General features: G+C 40.1%; 1 protein-coding gene across 2 annotated transcripts in view; it reads left to right on the top strand.

The window, feature by feature from the left end:
• The first annotated feature begins 10897 nt into the window (after positions 1-10897).
• The window catches only part of PRIM2 (DNA primase subunit 2), a 107875-nt gene continuing 99057 nt past the window's right edge, over positions 10898-19715 (top strand). Inside the window, exons 1-5 of one of the 2 annotated variants that reach the window (XM_068678287.1) lie at positions 10898-10980; positions 11237-11408; positions 12135-12238; positions 12546-12625; positions 15412-15532. In XM_068678287.1, the coding sequence (XP_068534388.1) occupies positions 11255-11408; positions 12135-12238; positions 12546-12625; positions 15412-15532 (459 nt within the window). In that variant the 5' untranslated portion in view covers positions 10898-10980; positions 11237-11254. Of the gene's footprint in view, positions 11072-11236; positions 11409-12134; positions 12239-12545; positions 12626-15411; positions 15533-19715 lie in introns of both variants that reach the window. The other variant, XM_068678286.1, reaches the window with a different exon arrangement.

Raw genomic sequence — 19715 nt, 5'->3', positions numbered from 1 at the left:
GAGGTTATTGTGTGTGACATGGAGCACTGGGCAGAGGGTTGTAGGCACACCGGGGACAAAAAAGACAATGACCCATATGAAGCCAAGTTGTACATCCTTCTAATCATAGACCAAGTGATTTATTTCTAATGCCATACAGAGCTCAGGAATTACTCCAGGTCCTACATGCTTTAAGGAGAAGGGAAGGGAAGGGAAGGGAAGGGAAGGGAAGGGAAGGGAAGGGAAGGGAAGGGAAGGGAAGGGAAGGGAAGGGAAGGGAAGGGAAGGGAAGGGAAGGGAAGGGAAGGGAAGGGAAGGGAAGGGAAGGGAAGGGAAGGGAAGGGAAGGGAAGGGAAGGGAAGGGAAGGGAAGGGAAGGGAAGGGAAGGGAAGGGAAGGGAAGGGAAGGGAAGGGAAAGATCCTTAACCATTTTTAAAAACTTTCATTTATTATTAAAACAGAAAGAAATGGAAAAATGTGAATGATTCACAGTTATTTTTTTTTCCTTTCAGTCCTGACAATAAAATCAGGTAAGATATATCCACTGTGTCGCTCTAAGGTTCTTCCTGTAATGTTTCCTTTAGAAGCAACTGTTTCTATCTGTATGGTGAAAGAGGTTAAACGATAGATTTGTAAGAACTTAGTTTTATAAAACTTGTTTCAAATTCAGTATTTAATTTGACAACATTTAAAGACATTTAAATGTTTGTTGCTTTTTTTTTCTTTAACATACTGTGTTGTTCAAAGGTTAGAACTCCCACTGTTGGCATGCCGATGCAGCAAGCCTCATAATTCAACCTGCTAGTTAAAATAATGCCAGCTGGGAACTGATGTTGTGCTTCTTTAGCTCCTACCATGGTAAACGAGTGCAGTGAGAAATAACACTACTTCCCCTCCCAGGGTCAGGATGTAGGTGTTTCTATACTATTAGCCACAGAACTTACTACATATCCAGCTACCACTGCTGCATTTGAAGATGTTGATGCCACAGCAGCCTTCAGGCGTGCTGGTGCGTAGAATGAATCGCTTCTCCCAGAGCACGGCTCCTGCAACCCACTGCAATATTAACAACAATGGGAAGGAAGAAAGACAATGTGCTGCCTTTGAACCAGTGTTCTCAGCCAAAAATGTAGCCAGCATACGTAAAGCCTATCCTTTTTTTTTTTTAAAAAAAAAGACAGTTTCAGATAGTTGAACAGGTCTGAGTAACAGCTCCAGTCAGGCTTGTGCAGCAAGCACAGCTGGACTCCAGACACTGACTCATTCTCCAATTACCACTACCCAGCTTTTCTTTCCAACAGGCTCTCTTCTGCCAATAAATCTTCCAGCTTCCCATAACGTACTGTCAGGCTGAGGTCATGTCAATGTAGGCATAAAAACTAAATATATGTCCACACCCGTAAAGAGGAAAACAAGGCAAGAAACTTGGCACGAATAAAAGAAAAAGAAAACCAACAAAAACAACTGGAAAACATACCAACAATTTTAGAACTTCTTTGTACAGACCACAGTGAAATATTCTGCAACTTTCTTCAGCAGGCCACCCTCTGCAATGCTTTTGTATTTCTGTTGCATTTAGCTAAGATACCCTTAGTTAAAAGCAAAAAGACAGCAAAATTGGGCTTTGTAAGATGTTATGGCCAAACTATAAGGGAAAAGGACTAAATTTTGCTGTGTGGTAAACCTAAGAGAATAAACAGTGATCTATGCCAGCCCCAGTTTCACTGTAATGTGTAAATAAATAAACATGGACCTGAAGGACTGTTTGCAAAGTCTTGCTGCAAATTTCAGATAGGCAACATGTTCCATGTTCTTGTGACCACGGTGTGTGGGCTTTACTAAGTTTTAGCACAACCTGATCTCCCTTTAATTCTATTTTACTCCAGAAAACTTCAATTTGAGTTGAACTGAAATATCGAAAGATCAACTTTTTTCTAAAAGAGGCATCTTATCCCAACTTTAGCTTAGTTTCATCCATATAGTGGATGAAATTCTGTGGCCTCTCTTATGCAGGCAGTTTAAATCAGTTTCTTTCTGGCTCTAAAACCTGGTAAAATAAAAGAAAAACAAGGCAGAAGAAGTATATTGTAGAGCATATTTTATTTTTTGTAATTATGGGACCAGTCCATTTTGTAGGCTACCAGCAAGCTCCTTACAGGCAACCCATCATCAATAGACCACAACTAAAAACAGAAAATTGCCACTGATGGAAAACGATTTGACAGTCATAAAAGCAGTACAGAAATTATGCTGTTGGATTTCCAAAGCCATCTCATCTGCTGAGGAGTTTTCATACAGGTATGCAGCCAACTGACTTCTTAGTCCTATGCAGCGTGGAAAAGATAAGATCCTGAAGTAAACGTGGTTGCAAAACGGCTAGTGGAGTCCTAACAGCAAAAAGAAATTGATATTAAAATTTGGTTGGTTTCGCAGAATCTCTGCCAGGCAGTTTTTCAGTCGTTTTGAAGTTCAAAAATGTCTCACGGAATGACTTTCTGACATTTGCTTTGGCTGCTAATGAAAACTCACGTATATTCAGGCTGTTACACTTGAACTTTGAAGTGTCTGTCATAGCAACCTTAAAAAAAAAAAAAAAGTGAATGAGTCCGACCTTAGCTTACTGCGGGTGACAGAAACTTCTAACTGAAAGCAGGTATTTTTCTACCAGACCGTGAGGAAAATGTTCAATAAAAATCACCAAATTACTGCTACCTACAAGTGAGGGATGCCCACATATCTGGAGCTGGGGGATCTCTGCGGGTGGTAACAGAATGAATGCCTATGGGGGAGGCAGAACGGGGGAGGGTATAGTAGTGGGACAGGGAAAATGAGCATCAGCAAGTGGTTCCTTGGACCCAGAAACTGCCCAAGTGGACTAGAAATGTCGCAGGTGAACTGGGAAGGCAGACGAGGAGGCTGAGGAGTGGGGATGGCAGCATAAGCAGCGTATTTCTGAGGACTGCTGGGGCTGTCCCTCCCTTTTTCAGACTACCTGCTGCGTACTGCTCTGCTGCAGCTTCTGCTTTCTCAGCTCCCCGTGTACAATTTGCAGGCTGTTGAAGACATACAAAGCAGAAATGAGAAGTTCCCAGATGTGTAAATAAATTCATGCTGTCGGCTCTGTTCCCTGAGAGCATCACCTGCTCCCTCCTGCAAGGGAATGAGTTGAGTTCAGCCGAGCTGGGTACGGAGGCGTACCACGGAGGGTGCTGCCTGCTCACTGCTTGCCACCAAAGGGCTGCTGGAGGCTCTGCCACTACCATGAAACTGCATTTTCTTGCAGAAAATACTCCGTTCACCTCTCTGCAAAAGGTCCTTAAATGATGATACTGTGAAATTTTAAACCCAAAGCATGATTTACTGTCACAGAAAACCATGTTTAAAATTGCTTGATTTTTCCCATTTTCCCATCTAATCTCATCAACCAGCTAGACATTTCAATCAACAACAAATATATATTTTTTTCATTTATTACTCTTCTGGTGTATTTAATTTGTTCTACTAAAACTATTACCCTATATAGTTTTGGTCTATGTAGTTTCTTGTACTAGCCTCACTTCTCTAATGTGTAAACAATTTTGAGTGATTCATCCAATATTATGAATTTGTTCCACGTGCTTGGTTCTTTCTCTCTTACCACAGGGAGAACTGTATGTGAAGTTTTAGCTTTGTTGCTATGTGCTATTGTTTTATTTAAAAAAAAAGTATTTCTATTTATATTAAAAATAAATATATTTAAAATACAGGAAGGCAAAAAAATTCTTGTGCATGAAGGAACATATGGAAAACTGCCTCCCCAACCCCCTATCTTTCTCTATCTTTTTAGAAAGATGCTTTATTCCTGAGGAGCAGAAATATCAAGCTTAAACTTGGAATTTAAGTGATCCTTTGGCCATAGAAGTTTGTTTGTCCTCAAGAGTAAGAGAAAGACTTTGCATTCAAATTGAGATATTTTTTGTTTTTTAATTAATAAAATATCAAATAAATCTGTTGGAATATAATAAGCACTTCAAACTAGGCACACAAACTAATCCACTTTGAGAGCTCTTTGTATGGTGTGTCCCCTCAGCTGTGGAATTTGTAGAAAAAAAGTCCTCTGTTGCTTTGAGACATCCATTCTTTAGGACTGTTGAAAAAGATCTTTGAAATGGTAGGTGATTGTAAGCTGTGACAGCTGTAACACGTGATTTTTCTGCTATTATAAAAAAATATTGAATTTTCTGAAATACTGAAAAAAAAATACTGATTTTTCCATTTCAGAGAGTACTATTATAGAATAGTACTCTCTGAAATGGAAAATTCAGTATTTTTGCTGTGCAATTGACCAATTTTCTGCAGCTAAGCTATGCTACTTTTGTTTTATTTCCCTGCCCTCTAGAATCTGCCTATAGATGCCTGTTGTTTGGGAGCTTTCCTTGCAAGATGAAGGCTGCAGTGTGTGCACTCTGTGCTAGGCAGCTGAGAGAGGAAGAGTTTTGCTTTGTGCTTGAGCTTTGCTTTGTGCTGCTTTCAAAGTCTACTTTTACCTAAGTTTGGACTAGAAGGCCTTGGAAGAACACTGGCATGGAGTGTCAGGTCAGCATGGAGATCACTGTAGTCATCATAAATTGGTGAGGTGCTCCATACCTGCACAGGTCCTCAACACTCAATATGTAATTACATATCTGCCATCATTTGTGCCCATGTGTAACAGTAGTCATTTATTTCATTGAGAAGCCAAAACTACATGCACCAAAGCAGGTAACACCATTCAGATATCCATGTAAGCAGCAGGCTCATAAAAAATAAATATAATAAATATGTATGAAGAGAACACATTTACTTCTGAAAGTATTTGGGATACCATGTTCTATTTTTATTTTATTTTATTATTTTTTTTGGTGATGCATCAATACCACCTGAAATATAAGAATAAGGTATACCCACTGGATTCATTTAGATTCACTGTGATGTTTAACTGTTACTGGATTTGTTATAAAAATGTTAGGTCTTCCACATATTCTAATAACTTTGTGGTTTTGAAAGTTCTATGTTATCAACTGTGTAACTAATATACTTGGTTTCTTCTTTCCAAGTGCAAACACAGTAATGTCCTCTACTTGCTATGGCTATATTGTGGGCAATTTTACTGTTTATTTAAAAACTGTTTATCATTATTATTTTTTCTGCGAAAGTACCATGTAGTTTTCCAAACAATAGTAGATGCATAAGATCTCTACATATTCATGTAGGTGGTCTGAAGTAAGATTACCAAGATGCTGGTGGCAATAGCTATTCTAGTTCTGCAGTCTGAAAATAAATCAACAACTTCATCAGCAAGCCTGAATTTTAAGGACAGCTACACTAGGAACTGATGTCAACAGTGCTGGAAGATGGGCTTTGAGCCTTAAGTGCTGAGGCTATAATTTGCTTCCAGTGAAACCAATGCAGTTTTAGAGAAGACTTAATGGGAAGAGGGGTCTTTATTTGAACTTTTCACTGCTGCTTTTTAATAAACTAGATAGTGTGGCCTCTTTAACACAGTTTCTGCTTCTACTCTCAGCCAAATGTGATGCTATAACAAAATGAAAGTAATAAGAAGACAAAATATTAAGGATTAAGTCAAAGTAACGCAAGTATTTAGTTTCTAGTATGTGTATTTAGTTTATGTGGCTAAAGAATTAGTTAGTATGTTAATAGGCTTGATTTTGTATGTCTTCCTTAAGCAGCTTCCAATTAATTTGGAGTTTTGCTTGCATAAGGAATGCGGGATTTACGTCTAATTCCTTATGTTGGTGTTTTCATTACAGGGAACAGGACCTGTATTACACACAAGGGACGCTCTTATCCCATAACTTGCAAAATTGCTTAAGTTTTCACTTCTGTGCACCATCTGAATTTGAGAACAAATCAAAAGAGAAAAACAAACAAACAATATTGAGGTAAACAAATGGAAAATAAATTAGCTACCCAGGCACCTAAATTTACACAGAGTGGATGTCCTTTTGGAGGCCAGCAGGATACTTACCTCTTTCCAATAATCCCATAGGAAACTATTCCTTTTGAAAGAAGAGCTTAAAAGAGGTGCAGGTTTCATGACTAGATTGTGCTCACTGGATACTCCTGAGTGCTTGTTTTTGGGTTTCTACTTGTAACAGTGAAAGTGCTCTGGGTAACCCTAACACAGCTGCCAATTACTTTTTGGTTGGAATCTGACAGACTGTTTTACACAACGGCTGGGTATGTGAAAACCCAGTGTGTGTCAGAACTGAATAGGACATTTTTTCATCATCAAGTCAGAGGCTTAAAATGGGAAATCTGCCTGACCAAGTCTGTATTATTCAGCATCCCTAAATAAACACCGAAGAGGCTGAAGAAAATCCTTAAACTGCAGTGGGTTTCCTTTAATGCAGACAGAATCGCATTTTTAAAATTTCAGACAATAAGAGATTCTCCTTATAAAAAATATTTTAAATCATCTTTGCCTTACCCTGAATCTGAGAATTAATTCTTTTTGTGGTTCAAAAATAGATAAAAATCATAGATACATGGATTTGACAAGGTTTTATGTGGTTTCATTTTATTTTGCATAGTAACAATTTGGGGGTTAATGAAGATTTTTAATTACCTACAGATCACTTGATAAGAAAGGATCCTATTCTTTAATACTACGCAAGTACAAAATGGATTAATCTCAAAAGAGTATAAGAAATGCAGCAAATATGTTATATGTAACAAATTTTCTTCTTGTAAATTGGTTTAGTGGTAATAATTTCCAAGAAAAGAGAACATCAATATCTATACACATAGACAGCCTGATGAACTGGTTTAGGTGTTTCTGAAGCTCAAAATTTAAATATGGTAAAGATAAACATTACACTAGGAAAAGGAAGAAGGGTTCCTTGTGCAGCAGAATACACTCAGTCTACAGATTAATTCTACTTTCTCAGCCCTGATGCTCAATTTTTCAAATCTTCCCGTCTCTTTGTTTGGAAACAATCAGGCAGTGGCTGAGCTGAAGCTATGTTTATGCTGATCAGCCAGGATGTTTGTGTTAACTGCTTGGTTGCTGCTGCTCTGAAGACAAAACTGGCTGAGTTCTGCTTTTCTTTCCCAGCCTCTCTCTCTCCTCTTTTTTTCCAGGCTCTAATTTCTCAAATTTATGAGAACTTGTTAACAAAGAATTGTAGAATCACAGAATGGTTTGGGTTGGGAGGGACCTTAAAGATCACCCAGTGCCAAGCCCCCTGCCATGGGCAGGGACTCCTCCCACCAGACCAGGTTGCTCAAAGCCCCATCCAGCCTGGCCTTGAACACCTCCAGGGATGGGACATGCATAGCTTCTTGGTCTAGCACTGGTCAAATACTCAAAAATTATCAGTGTTAAAAAAAAAAAAGTCAGAAAACTCCAGAGCCTGAGAATGTCAGGCACAATGTTTTAAAGCACCTGGAACATCTTCTAACATGGTGTACGTGTGGCATCCTTTCAGAGAAGTCTAGCACAGGGACAGAGCAGATCCTTCCTTAATATGTAGCCGGAGAAATGATGGATGCTCAGGGACTGAAAATAAGATATATAATGGAAAAAGGAAGTAGCGAGCATGTTCTCTACTGCATCCTAAACGTACTGAAGAAGATGCATGCAGTGAGAGGCAGACCTGTCAAGATAAATTAAAGATGACTGTGAAGTTTTATCTCTTGTGTACTAGAGATTTGGACAGGGAGGTTGGGAACTAAATCCAGTATCCAAAAGCACAAGTGGAGCCAGAGTGCCTTAGGATGTCACAAGGGATGTAACCTCGCTATTTAAATAAATTAACACCGAGAGACGGAGAATGTGTTCCAAAATAGCCCCCTGAACCTCTCTTCAGTGCATGAGTCATGCTTTACTCACTGTGGAGCCTGAAGGAATGTAAAGGCTAGCACAGAACATTTACCGTGCTATTTATAGTAAATACAGAGGTATCTGTGCATCACAGTCAGAAAAAAAGTCTCAGCATAACCCGGCTGGCAAATATTTAATGAGCCAATATGGAGCAGAGAAAGTTTCTGCAAAACAGTCATCCAAAGGGAAGGTGGATGCATGACACAAATACACCGCAACGGAAGTGTAAACCGGTCAAGACTTCTGGGAAAGCCAGGTCAGTGGAGGAACTGAGTTAAGTGATCTAAAAACTGCGTAAATTAAAGTTTTGAAAAATATTCAAGCAGAATTTTTTACGAAATTGAAACGTAAGAAAACAAGTTATGAAAATATATATAAAGACTAGAATTCAATCAGACTGATGATGCAAGCAGTAAATAAGATTATGGATAAATTAAGTAAGAGCTGGGAGCAGAGAAGGGACATTTTGTGCTAATCCCTGCTATCCACCGAGGTCCAAGCGTCCTAGGATGAATGGGGCAGTCTGAAGGAGAGACAAGATGCTGGCATCACCCCCGTTTACTTTCTTTGTAGGAGCTGTAGATGTGCAAGTAGAAAAGAGCTGGGCTCCAAAGGAGTAGCACTGGACACTGCTAGTTGGCATAACAACAGTGGGAGTAGAAAATGTGCAATCATACATATTTAATGCAAAATAAGAAATCTTTTTGTTTGTTTGTTAATTAGGTAGCACAACAGTAGGAGTTTGGGGTATGCTAGATGGGACTGTGCTTGGATGGGGTGATGGGGACAGTTTGATAGCTGGCCATATGGGTATTGTTGCAAAACATTTGTGAGGTGGGTTGTTGGGAACATCAACCATTCTGTAATAAAATATACTCTAAACCAGACCCTACTGGTCATGTTGCTGTGGAAATGACGAAAATATAAATGAAAAAAAGTAAGCAAAACACTATCATGAGAACTATCACCATCTACAGCTTTTGATAAATAGGTCAGTAAGAATGTTTGGGTCATGACACTGAATTGTGGTTTGGAAACTTTTCCCCCAAGATGATATTTTTTCACTTCTTTGTCTGCTTTCTTTTCCCAATAAAAGTATTTTTGTGTGAAAGGGCTGGCAACCCCCCTCATAAGGTTTTTATACTGTAAGATTTGAGTCTAGTAACATAGATGTTAATTTTGCTTCTAATTCATATGGCGTTTTGGCTTCTTTTCTTTCTTTTTCTTTTCTTTTCTTTTTTCTCTTCTCTTCTCTTCTCTTCTCTTCTCTTCTCTTCTCTTCTCTTCTCTTCTCTTCTCTTCTCTTCTCTTCTCTTCTCTTCTCTTCTCTTCTCTTCTCTTCTCTTCTCTTCTCTTCTCTTCTCTTCTCTTCTCTTCTCTTCTCTTCTCTTCTCTTCTCTTCTCTTCTCTTTTCAGTTATGCCTGTGTAAATAGTTAGTTTTAAAAAAGAAACAGATTAGGTCTTCACCTAACTTCAGACAATTTGAATATCAGTACTCAGCATTAGAAGGAAAAAAAAAATGAGTAGTGCAACAAAGATAGAAAATGGAAGGCACTGACATAGCATCTGACTCGTGAAAAATCAGCAGGACGTGGTTCAACAGAAGAAATGGTGATAGCCAGCTAACTGCATACCATGGGTTCTAAATGTGTGGTACCACTGCTTTTGTGCCAAGCCCATTACTTTAAATTAAAATTAAAAACATTGCTGGTTTCTGCAGAGGGCCCCTCAGCATTGTCAAACTTCTCCCCCTCCTGTCCAGGTCATGTACAGCACTCAAAACAAATGTGCTGGCTCTCACCTTTCTCCTTGACCTGCCCTGGGCCATGTGCTGCCAGTCTGAGTAAGATCTCTTGGGTATTAAACGACTCTTGGGAATCAAACATCACGCTGCCAAAAGCAAAACTTCTGCCCCCTCTTTTTTTTCTCTTTGTGGGTATAAACTGCACAGTAGTTCTGATTTTCCATTCCTTTATTCTCTGGCTTTGTTGCAAGATGATCAACCAACATCTCTGGTTTGGAAGTGGCTGGATGGTAGCATTCAAAGAGTTGTGATCAATGGCTCAGTGTCCAGGTGGAGATCAATGATGAGTGGTATCCCTCAGGGGTTGGTACTAGAACCAGAGCTATTTAATGTCTTTGTTGGTGGCATGGACAGTGGGATTGAGTGCACCCTCAGCAAGTTTGATGATGACATCAAGCTGTGTGGTGCAGTCGACATGCTTGAGGGATGCCATCCAGAGGGACCTGGACAGACTGGAGAGGTGGGCATGTTTGAATCTCATGAGGTTCAACAAGGCCAAGTGCAAGGTCCTGCATCTGGCCCGGGACAATCCTGGCAATAAAACAAAGAGGTTGGGAATTGCGCTCACTTTCTACTATGAAGAGCATTGACCATTTTAAGTGCACCAGAGGACCCCTTGCGTGGATGCCTTAACTTTTGGAGATAACATCTCAGATACCTGAGAGATGATGGATTTATGCACCATGCTTTTATGGCCAGGTCCCCCTGAATGGATATCCAGTGCTGGCTGTGGTCTGGTACTACTGAACAACTCTACCTGGCTCAGTTATTGCTATCTGAAATTACAGGAACTACTCACGATTGCAGTTTGGCTTGTAGGGAATCACCTGATTATACTGATATTCAGCATACAGGACATTGAAAATGTCTCAGGACAGACAAGTAGTGGAAATTACTGCCATGACAGACATGGCATGATGAAGTCATCCATGAGACTTCCTGAAAATTCAGTTTGAAAAAAAAAAAAAAAAAGAAAGAATATTAAAAAAGGGGAAGAATATTTTACATTTTATGGTTTTTATTTATATTTTTTCCCCAGAAATGTGTGTCACTCTGGGTGAGGATGGGGTGGAGGATGCCACCACGGGGCATTCACCTCCTGCCACCATCACCACCACGGGCAGCTGCACAGGGGACGAGGCAAAGCCGCCGTGCAGGACACACACACACACCCTGCTCGACCAAAAATCCTGTCACGACTGCGAAAAAACCCGAGGCCACCGCAGTTAAAGCAACCCCTGTCGGTGCCACCCCCCCGCCACGCCTGCTGAGGCAGCCACCACACAGCTCCCTCAGCGCCTAGAGCGGCTGTAGCCGGGGCCGCCATCTTGAGTCCGGGCAGGGGCGGACGGGGCGGGACGGAAGCGGGCGGGGCGGGCGGTGCGCGGGAAGCCGGAGCGCGGCGGGACCGGAGCGGGACCAGGTGGGGGGGGGGGGGCGCGAAATGGCGGCGGGGATGGGACCGGGGGGGGGAACATGGGACGGGACCCAGGAATTTTTTCTCTGTCCCTGTGAGGGCCTGGGGTCCCCTCCCCGGCCCCCATTTCCCCCCCTGCCCCGTCGCTGAGCGGCCGTGTGTGTCCCGCAGGCTCTCCGGCCGGCGGGGATGGAGTTCAGCAGCAGGGCTCGGCAGCGGCACACGCGGCTGGCCGGGGACCGGCGGGACCCGTACCCACACAGCCTGCAGTTCTACCAGGAGCCCCCCACCGAGAGCATCTCCCTCGCCGAGTTTGAGAGCTTCGCCGTCGACCGCCTGAGGCGTGAGTAGGGTCCCCGGGCAAAGTCTGTCAGCCCCGGGGGTGCCGGCCCAAACCTGCCTCACTTGTTTTTTTTTTTTTTAAGCGTCTCTGTGGGGTTTTGGGTTCTTTTTGGCCTAATTGTGTGCTCCTGACAGACCTGACGTGCCCTGTCTGGCTGCTACTGACAGAAATTAGCAGCCCATGCACACTAAAGTTCACCCCTGTTAACGTAGGACGTGGTGCTGTAGATATTTTGAAGAGCTACAGCTGATTTCACAGTGAAAGTTTGGTATGTAACCAGTCAGGGTTTATGGGTTTGGACTGTAGGGTTGTGTTTTATAAGAATATTTCAGTTTCTGGGTTTCCAGGTGTCTTTACTGGACGTCTCTCAGTGCGGCGATTAAAACTGTTGTGAGCAAGGGTTCCCCTGAACTCCCCCAAATAGTTGAAGCTAAGTTTTTTTTTTATAGCCAGTATCGTGAAAACTGATATTCTTAGGCTGATCCATCAGTCAGGTGTTTCTGCTTCTGTACTGACTGCGTGGGTCTTGGAGTTGGGTGAGCTGCGCAGGTCTTGTGGGCCACGCTCTGTCCTCCATATTTTGTAAGCTTTTGCTCACCTTACCACAAAAAGCAGTTTATGTGGCTTTACCTTTCTGTTCATTTCTCAAGTCATGATATAGTAAGATTTAATTTCAAGGTGTTGTCTCTAATATTAACTCTCTTTTTTTTTTTTCTTTCCTCCCAGTGCTTAAAGTAGTCGAAAACCTTGGTGTGAGCCATGTGAGAAGTAGCGATTCATACAAAACGAAGCTGGAGTCTGAGTTCCGCAGACTTAAGTTTCCCTACAGAGTAAGTATAAATGAGAAAGAGGAACTCTTTTTTTTTTTCCCCACTATTTTCTGCACACCATTGGGAAATTCTGAATAAGGATACAGGTGATGAAATACTATGCCTAAAACTTAAATTCTGGTATTCTGTCAGAGTTCTAGTTTGTCTTCAAGGGTACGGGTGTTTTTCTTCTGTCTATCCTCTTCTTTGATAGTCTTGTGTTTGTTGTCCTAAATGTGAGTGTAAGTATGTTAAGCGGCCGTGATAGATTAATTGTGGATTTTTTAATCTGCAAGAGATCAGTTCTCTGAAATAATGTTTTTTGTAGGCTTTGGCAGAGGATGATTATGATGCAAGAAGAAAGGACCATATCTCTCACTTCATACTACGCCTTGCTTATTGTCAGTCGTAAGTACTTTTTGGATTGCTCTGCAGTCTTATTAATAACTTTAGATGTAGATGTTGCGTTACATTACTTTATCATAGGTTTTACAGATACTACTGAGCTGAGTGGGTACTAAACAGAGAGGTTCAATCATGCTTTTCTTCTAGAAGCATGATTTCAACTGTGATGAAAATGCATATTCAGGGTGAAGATTAATGTCCAGATTTTGAAAGTAATTCTTATTTTTATTTTTTAGTTTTGTAATATATAAACTTGTGGGTTTTACACACTGAGCATTGATTTGAGCCTATTATTTTTGGCATCTCTTTTTGAGAATAAAGTGCAGCAGTTTATTAGTCATTGTTTCAATTATACACAATTTAATTTAACTTAACTGCTGCATATGCTTCAGCTGTTTCTTAGTGATCGAAGAGCTACGTAATAGGTTTTCTAATATTGTCAAAAGAGAGCCTTATTTTTGGGAAGCTAAAAATACTGCTTTAGTTTGAGGCTTTCTCCACTGACTGTTCTTTCCTTCTAAAAGAAAGATGCTTTTTTTTTGGATGCTCGCATACTGTATTTTTTTTTTTTTTTTTTTGGCCACATGTAATCTGAGGCATGTAGTTGGTCCTGTCAAGTACTTTTGTTTTCTTTCAGCTGCAGCCTTTGGATGATGGAGGTTGTTGGTGCTTTATGTCTATTAGCAGCTTTGTTATGCATCAGTATGAACTCCTAACTCCTTGCCATTGCTGTCCTGTTTTTCTAATTAAAACCAGCAAATACAAATGTGTTTGGCTTGAATTACTGATTCAATTGCACTGTAATGAAGTATCATTTCTTTAAATTTGATGAGAGTGGTAGAATGTGTACTGTGTTACTGGGATAGCTGAGGTGACTGAATTGCTGCTGTGGATGCACACAAGCTGTAAGGGAGGACCAGGCCAGGAAAGCGAGGAGGGACTGAGCTCTAGGCAAAGAGATGGAGCTGAAACGGATGGAGATTTGCCTTGGAATAGGTCCTGGGACAGGTGAGAGTTTTGGTGCAGAGTGGTGGAGAACAAACCAGAGCAGACCAGGCACCTTGCACGTAGTTGGCTACAGCCTGCCTGAGCAGAATGGGACATAGCAGAGGCCTCAGAAGCCTCCAGATGGAGAAAACCTCACCATGGCCCGTGGTGAGGCCCTTCTCTGGCATAGTTTATAATCCTGAAAGAAGGAAATGACATGAATAACACAGTTACAAGTGAAATTCCATCTACTGTTCTCTGTTATACATGTATGAGATTCTGAATAACTAGTTGTTCATTTCTAGTGTTTATGTTCTTTTTGATTTTCTCGTAATCTCTTAAAAATTGCTCTGGAATCTCCTGGAATTAACGACAGATGCAGATATTTGGACTGTTTTCTTTTTCTCTGTGACTTTTTAAAAGAAGGTCCTCATCTGTTGTATGATAGCTCATTTGGTTGGGGTGTTTCCTTGGGAAATGGGAGACCTGGTTCAAACCCAGTGTTTGGAGGAAGTATCGTTAAGAGCTGGGCTTATAGGGCAGGTCAGAGGTGAGCAGCTTGTTGAGGGTGAAATGTGGTGCAGAAATGAATATGTATTTTGGTGGGCTGCAGAATCAGCAGGACAGAGCTTGGCTTGGTATGCTAGGGGGAAAAACCCCTTGGGAAGGGGAAGGCTTGGGTGGGGTCCAAGGCACTCTAAACTTTAATTTGCAAATGTATTTTCATATGTTTGTATGCAGGTAGCTTTGGTACAGGGCTGCAGTACAGAAGCTGGCTAAACAGTTTCTGCTTTAAATAGCTTTTTTGTTTTTCTTGAGAAGGTGGACTTAGTGCTTCCTCAGAAAGTGGAAAATGGTATCACAAGCACTGAGGTGACACTGCGTCCTGTATATTCTGTCCTGAAAAGCGGGTATTGCAGGAATGAAATATTTCTATGCTCTAAAACTGTCACGTTCTCCAAAAGAAAAACTTGGGAGGCAAGTAGAATACCTTACTCTGTAGGATTTTGCTGTATTAGGTCAGAAAAAATGAGCTTGGCACAAATCATTAGATTAGGTGGTGAAAGCTACTCATATAGCAAGTGGTGTCTGAAAAGTGTGCTTCAATAGGCGTAACTGCAAACTAGCTTGATTCAATTCCCTGTGGCCTGGCAGAGGGTGTGTTGCCAGGCGTGTGTTTTCTTGCTGCAGCCCCTTTCTAAGTTTCTAGTGGTCCAACAGTGCCACCCAGGGGTACAAGTTTTCATCAGCTTTTCCTGATAGGTGTGCACGTTCCTCCAGCTAGGGGATACCCCAAAAGTAATGTTTAAAAGGAGTAGGCTTTGTAATGCATCCTTAGATGAACTGTGAAGTTAATGGTGCTACCAAAAAATATTGTGCCATGGGGAAGAAGAAAAGCTGTCCTTTAAGGAGAATGTTATCTGTGGGTGGCTATCCTTATCTAGAACAACTAAGAAATGATGAGACTAAAAGAGGTAAGAGATGGTTAATATACCATTTAAAAGAGGCTAACAACTTCAGTACCTGCAGAGCAGTTTTTAGTATTGAGATTGACTACCTCCATTCTTCTGAAATGTGCACAGTCATGCTTCGTTAGGTATCGTCCCTTCAAAAATCTTCTGATTAAGTGCTCCTTCCTGAAGGCTTCTTGCCTTCTCTTTCAAGCTCCTCAGTTTGTGGGTCCCATGACAAAGTCAGCACTGCATTTAACGTTGTGTTCACTGTGCTTGACATCTACTTTATTTTGAAAGAGAGAACACACAATCAGAAAACATATGCTGGTTTTGGTAATTTCTCTGCAGCGAGGAACTCAGGCGTTGGTTTCTTCAACAAGAAATGGATCTCTTTCGATACCGCTTCAATGAACTGACCGAAGGTTTAAGGCAGAAATTCCTGGAGCATGTTAACTTACAATTTGAAGCTGTAAGTATGTTACTTTCTGGATTTGTGTTATGTAGTGTGTGCCTGATGTTTTTAAAACTTTCCTTAAAGGTAGTTTGAACTTGAGGTAGTGAACTTGAGGCTTAAAAAAAACACATACGGAACTCCTTCTGAATGTGGAGAATAGTCTTGGCACAGAAATGAGGATTAATTGATGTAATTTTGTGCTGCAACTGAAGGAGCTCTGTCTGCTTTATCAACCAACATTTAACTGCAAACTGTGTAATTATGAAAACAAGTTAAACATTTTTTACTAAAGCTTATAGGAGGTATCTGAATCAAGATTGTAGATGGGTTACTGTGTCGTTCAGGTAAGGCATTTGTATATTTCAGCTGTCAGTCAGAGCAGCTAACGCTCAGGTTGGAATCGCCCTGCTTTCTTTTGCTTGTTACCAATGAATTGTGTGAAATACGCTTCCCTCTTATTAAAGGTTTCAGTGACAATGTGATGGCTGTGTTTTATTCTAACCAGAAGTATGTACTGTGCAATCCATTCTCATCAGTTTACTTAAATTGGGAAATAGCCTTGGTCAGCATATGTCTTCTGCTAATAAACTTTGTTCTAGAACCTTTGCAGTCTACTAATCTTAAGATGTCAGCTTCTTGCTTTAGCAACCAAAACAAATTACACTGATCTGGAGATTTTGTAAATCTTGCCATTTCATGAATACTGAAACCTGGAAAACTGAAAACTAAAAAGAAATGCTTTCAAGGAATACTTAAGAAAGCTGTCGAGGACATCACTAGAATATTATAATGAAATTAAGAAAATCCTGTATGGATTGCTCAAGCATGCAACTTGCTGCATAAGTGTCCACGTAGGTGAAAAAAACAGGTTTCTGTTGTGCAAGTGGATTTCTAACACGTGGTTGCACATTTGTGCATGCTAAAATCAGTTTGATTCTGCTCATTTGTTGCTTCAAATTACTGGAATGTAGATGTGTAACCAAAGCTATTGTTTACTTTTTATTTAAGCTATTAGATGCAGTTGTTGAAGAATTTATATACAGTTTTAAATCAAATGCTATTAATGTACACATAAATAAGTTTTATACAAACTTTATACCCAGGCATAAATATGAATTATAGGGTATGAATGTACAGATATTTAAAATATTTTAGCAAGTGGGGAACCTTGGAAATCTGACTTGTATATAGTTATTCCTCTTGGTATTAGATACTTGGTAACTTGATATCTTGTTATGGGATGAAATTAATCTTTTGCTGTCTTTCTGTTCTTCTCATTCTTACTCTGAAATGGAAAATGGATATTGCAGTTTCTGGATTAATGATTTCAATAGAATTCTGCATGGCAGCCACAAACTATTTTGTTACAAAGCTCCAGGTTTGCTTGTAGTTCTCAGAATAAATAAAAAAGATGTATCATCGTAGCTACACTGAATAAAAACTCTCTTAAAATACTACTTAATCAAAAAGACAAAAACAACACCCTTAAATATTCTAAGATGTAGCTGACTTTATGTGTAATTGTGTTGCTGAGTTGAAAGATGTGGAACTGGTACGTATTGATGATGAAAGATGACTTGTGTAGTATTGAGAATGAATTTGTTTAGCTAAAGAGTGGCTCATGGGCTTTCCTGGGTCTTTCTGAGACTATGATAAATGTCATTCCTTGGTTCAGCAGACATTTCAGCAAACGCTGTGTTTGTGGAGCTGTATTTCTGCCGCTTATTCCCCAGTCTCATATTGTCCTGTCACAGTTTCAGCACTCAGGTTTGTGAGAATAAATTAATGTTTACAGGCTGCTGGAAATAGCTAGGAGTATGGCTTGATTCTGTGCTATTGAATGTGCCTTCAGTTTATTGAAATGATGAAGAAGGTATTCCTTTCTTATACCTAGCAAGGCAACAAAGCATCAGTTCATTGAAAATCCTCTTCTGTCACGTGTGAAAGGTTGCCATACGTATCTGAGAGAGGTCTAACCTCTGGTGGTATGTAGGAGCCATTAAAAATAAAGCCGCTGTAAAAACTGTGTTCTTGTGTTGTACTTGTAAAAGGCTTTAGAAGGGAATTAAAGATGAACTGTACTGTTCATACTTTTCTGTTGGAAGTTATAATGTTTTCATGCCTTACTGTGCATAGAGCAAGATAAAGCTTTGTATTCCACCGCTTAGAAATAGGGGTCCTCTCTAGTGAAAGGAAGTTCTGAAATTAATACTCAGTTTCTGTCTTGGTACACAGATGGAAATTCTCCTGTTGGATTTTAATAGCTTAAGATATCCTATGAAAGCTAGTTACACTTTTCGAAAGAGAAGACAGCACCTTGCAACTTCTAGATAATGGCTCTGCATTTGAGAATTGTAATCTCAGATAAACCAGAGCTCCTGAAGTTCAGACCTTGATCTAGTCTGGCATAGCAGTGTCTCTAGTTAAACTCCTAAGAACCACTGTAAGAAGCGGTTCCTCAGTATTTAATTGAAGAACCAGTCGTTTTTTATTTTTTATTTTTTTTTGTGGTGGAGTGGGAATGGTTGGATTGTACTGTACAGTTTGGTCCCAGTTGTCTTTGTTTACAGCACAAAGTGAAGCTAAATATAAAGAACTCAGTAGGTGTCACTTATCTCCTTTTCATGTTTGCTTACATGTATAAGGAAACAAGACGTGTGTTCTTACAACTTTCTGCAGAGGTTCTGCAGACTACTTCTTGAGGTTGTGTGAATTTTGGATCGGGAATTACTGCTTTACAGAATCAAGAAGTCTTCAGTCTCAGTCAGAAATAATATTTAAGCAGCTGTTAAGATCTTTGAAGACAGGCACTCTCTAGCTTTCTTTTTTTGAAAAATGAAGATGTTAATAGCTAGGAGAAAAAATACCAGGCTTTCTGAATTTTTTATGACAGCTGTGAAGAGTTTGAAATGATAGGACTGATTTCACGATTAAAGAGAATTTTAATCAAAGCGCAAGAACTTTCTGAAAATAAAAATGGAAATGAAATCTAATGAAAATGAATGTCTTCACTTTAAGTTTTTTTTGTGCATTTTGATTGACACTTATATTGCTAATGGAGCAAAATAGCTGGGAAAAGGTTTATTTCAGTAAGTAAATATTTGCTCTGCGGAATTTTACCTGACTATAAAAAAGCCCATTAGTTATAAATGGGAGACAATAAACTGTTCAAAGTATTCAGAGAAATATAATGACATTGGCATAATGAATTTGTATTTGAACATGCATAGGATTATGATCATTCAAAATTTATACCGTATTTGTGTAAAACAAAACAAACCACAAACATTAACAGTCTGTTATGGAAATTTGGAACGTAATATGTTCTTGAGATGTTTTTACAAAGCTGCCACTGGATTGAGATAGTCCATTCATCCTCAGTGATTCCGTGAGAAACCTCTGAAAACCTCTAGGCTTTCTCAACTCTAAGCTTGCTTTGAGTGTATCTTTGAGACGCTCTTTGTGAACTACTAAAAGGTAGATTGCATTTCCACTTGTTGGAAATAGCTTTGACCAATGTTTTCTGGCAGGTAAGTGTACGAGATCCTGGACTTGCTGCTCAAGCAACTGGAACTGAGCTTTCAGTGATCAACACTTTAAGCACGTAACATTTTGGAGCATTATATATAATCCTGCCTCCTTATGCCGGCATGGGTGAGAGGTAGTGCGTGCGGTTTTGAATAAAACATCAAGAAAGGAGAAGGGTAAAAGGAAGGCAAGAGTCAAAGTGGATGAGCAGGACTGATAGACCTCGTTCTTGCCTTTTTTTTTTTTTTTTTTGGTTAGTGGTGAGCTGTTAACTGGTGTTAAACCATCACGTGAAATGACAGCCTCATTTGGCTCCTTATTACAACCTTTGCATGCTATTAATTAATTGCTTACACTTTTATTTTAAACTCTGTAAATGTTTGTAGGCTTTTATTGTGATTGCGATCCTGCTGGAGCCTTTGACAGCTGACACAGGTCCAGTTAGCTGTGAATGGTAGAGGGGGAAAGCGTTACCTAGATGGCAGCAGTGGCTTACTTCTGTTTAAGCAAGAGGTTGTTAGGTAAAAAGAGATTGTTAGGACTGTGGTGGCAAGGGCTGAGGTTGTGCTCAAGAACAGAGACCGATGAGGAGTATTTGAAACTTTACTATTGTTAGAATTTGTGTTTGAAAAACTCAAACTTAATGGTCTCAGCTTCTGAGAGTCTCTAT

This window comes from Anas acuta, chromosome 3 (genome assembly GCF_963932015.1).
Source record: "Anas acuta chromosome 3, bAnaAcu1.1, whole genome shotgun sequence".
In the NCBI taxonomy this organism is placed as follows: domain Eukaryota; kingdom Metazoa; phylum Chordata; class Aves; order Anseriformes; family Anatidae; genus Anas; species Anas acuta.
Note: the sequence above shows the minus strand (reverse complement) of the source record. Positions and strands in the feature narration are given on the sequence as shown.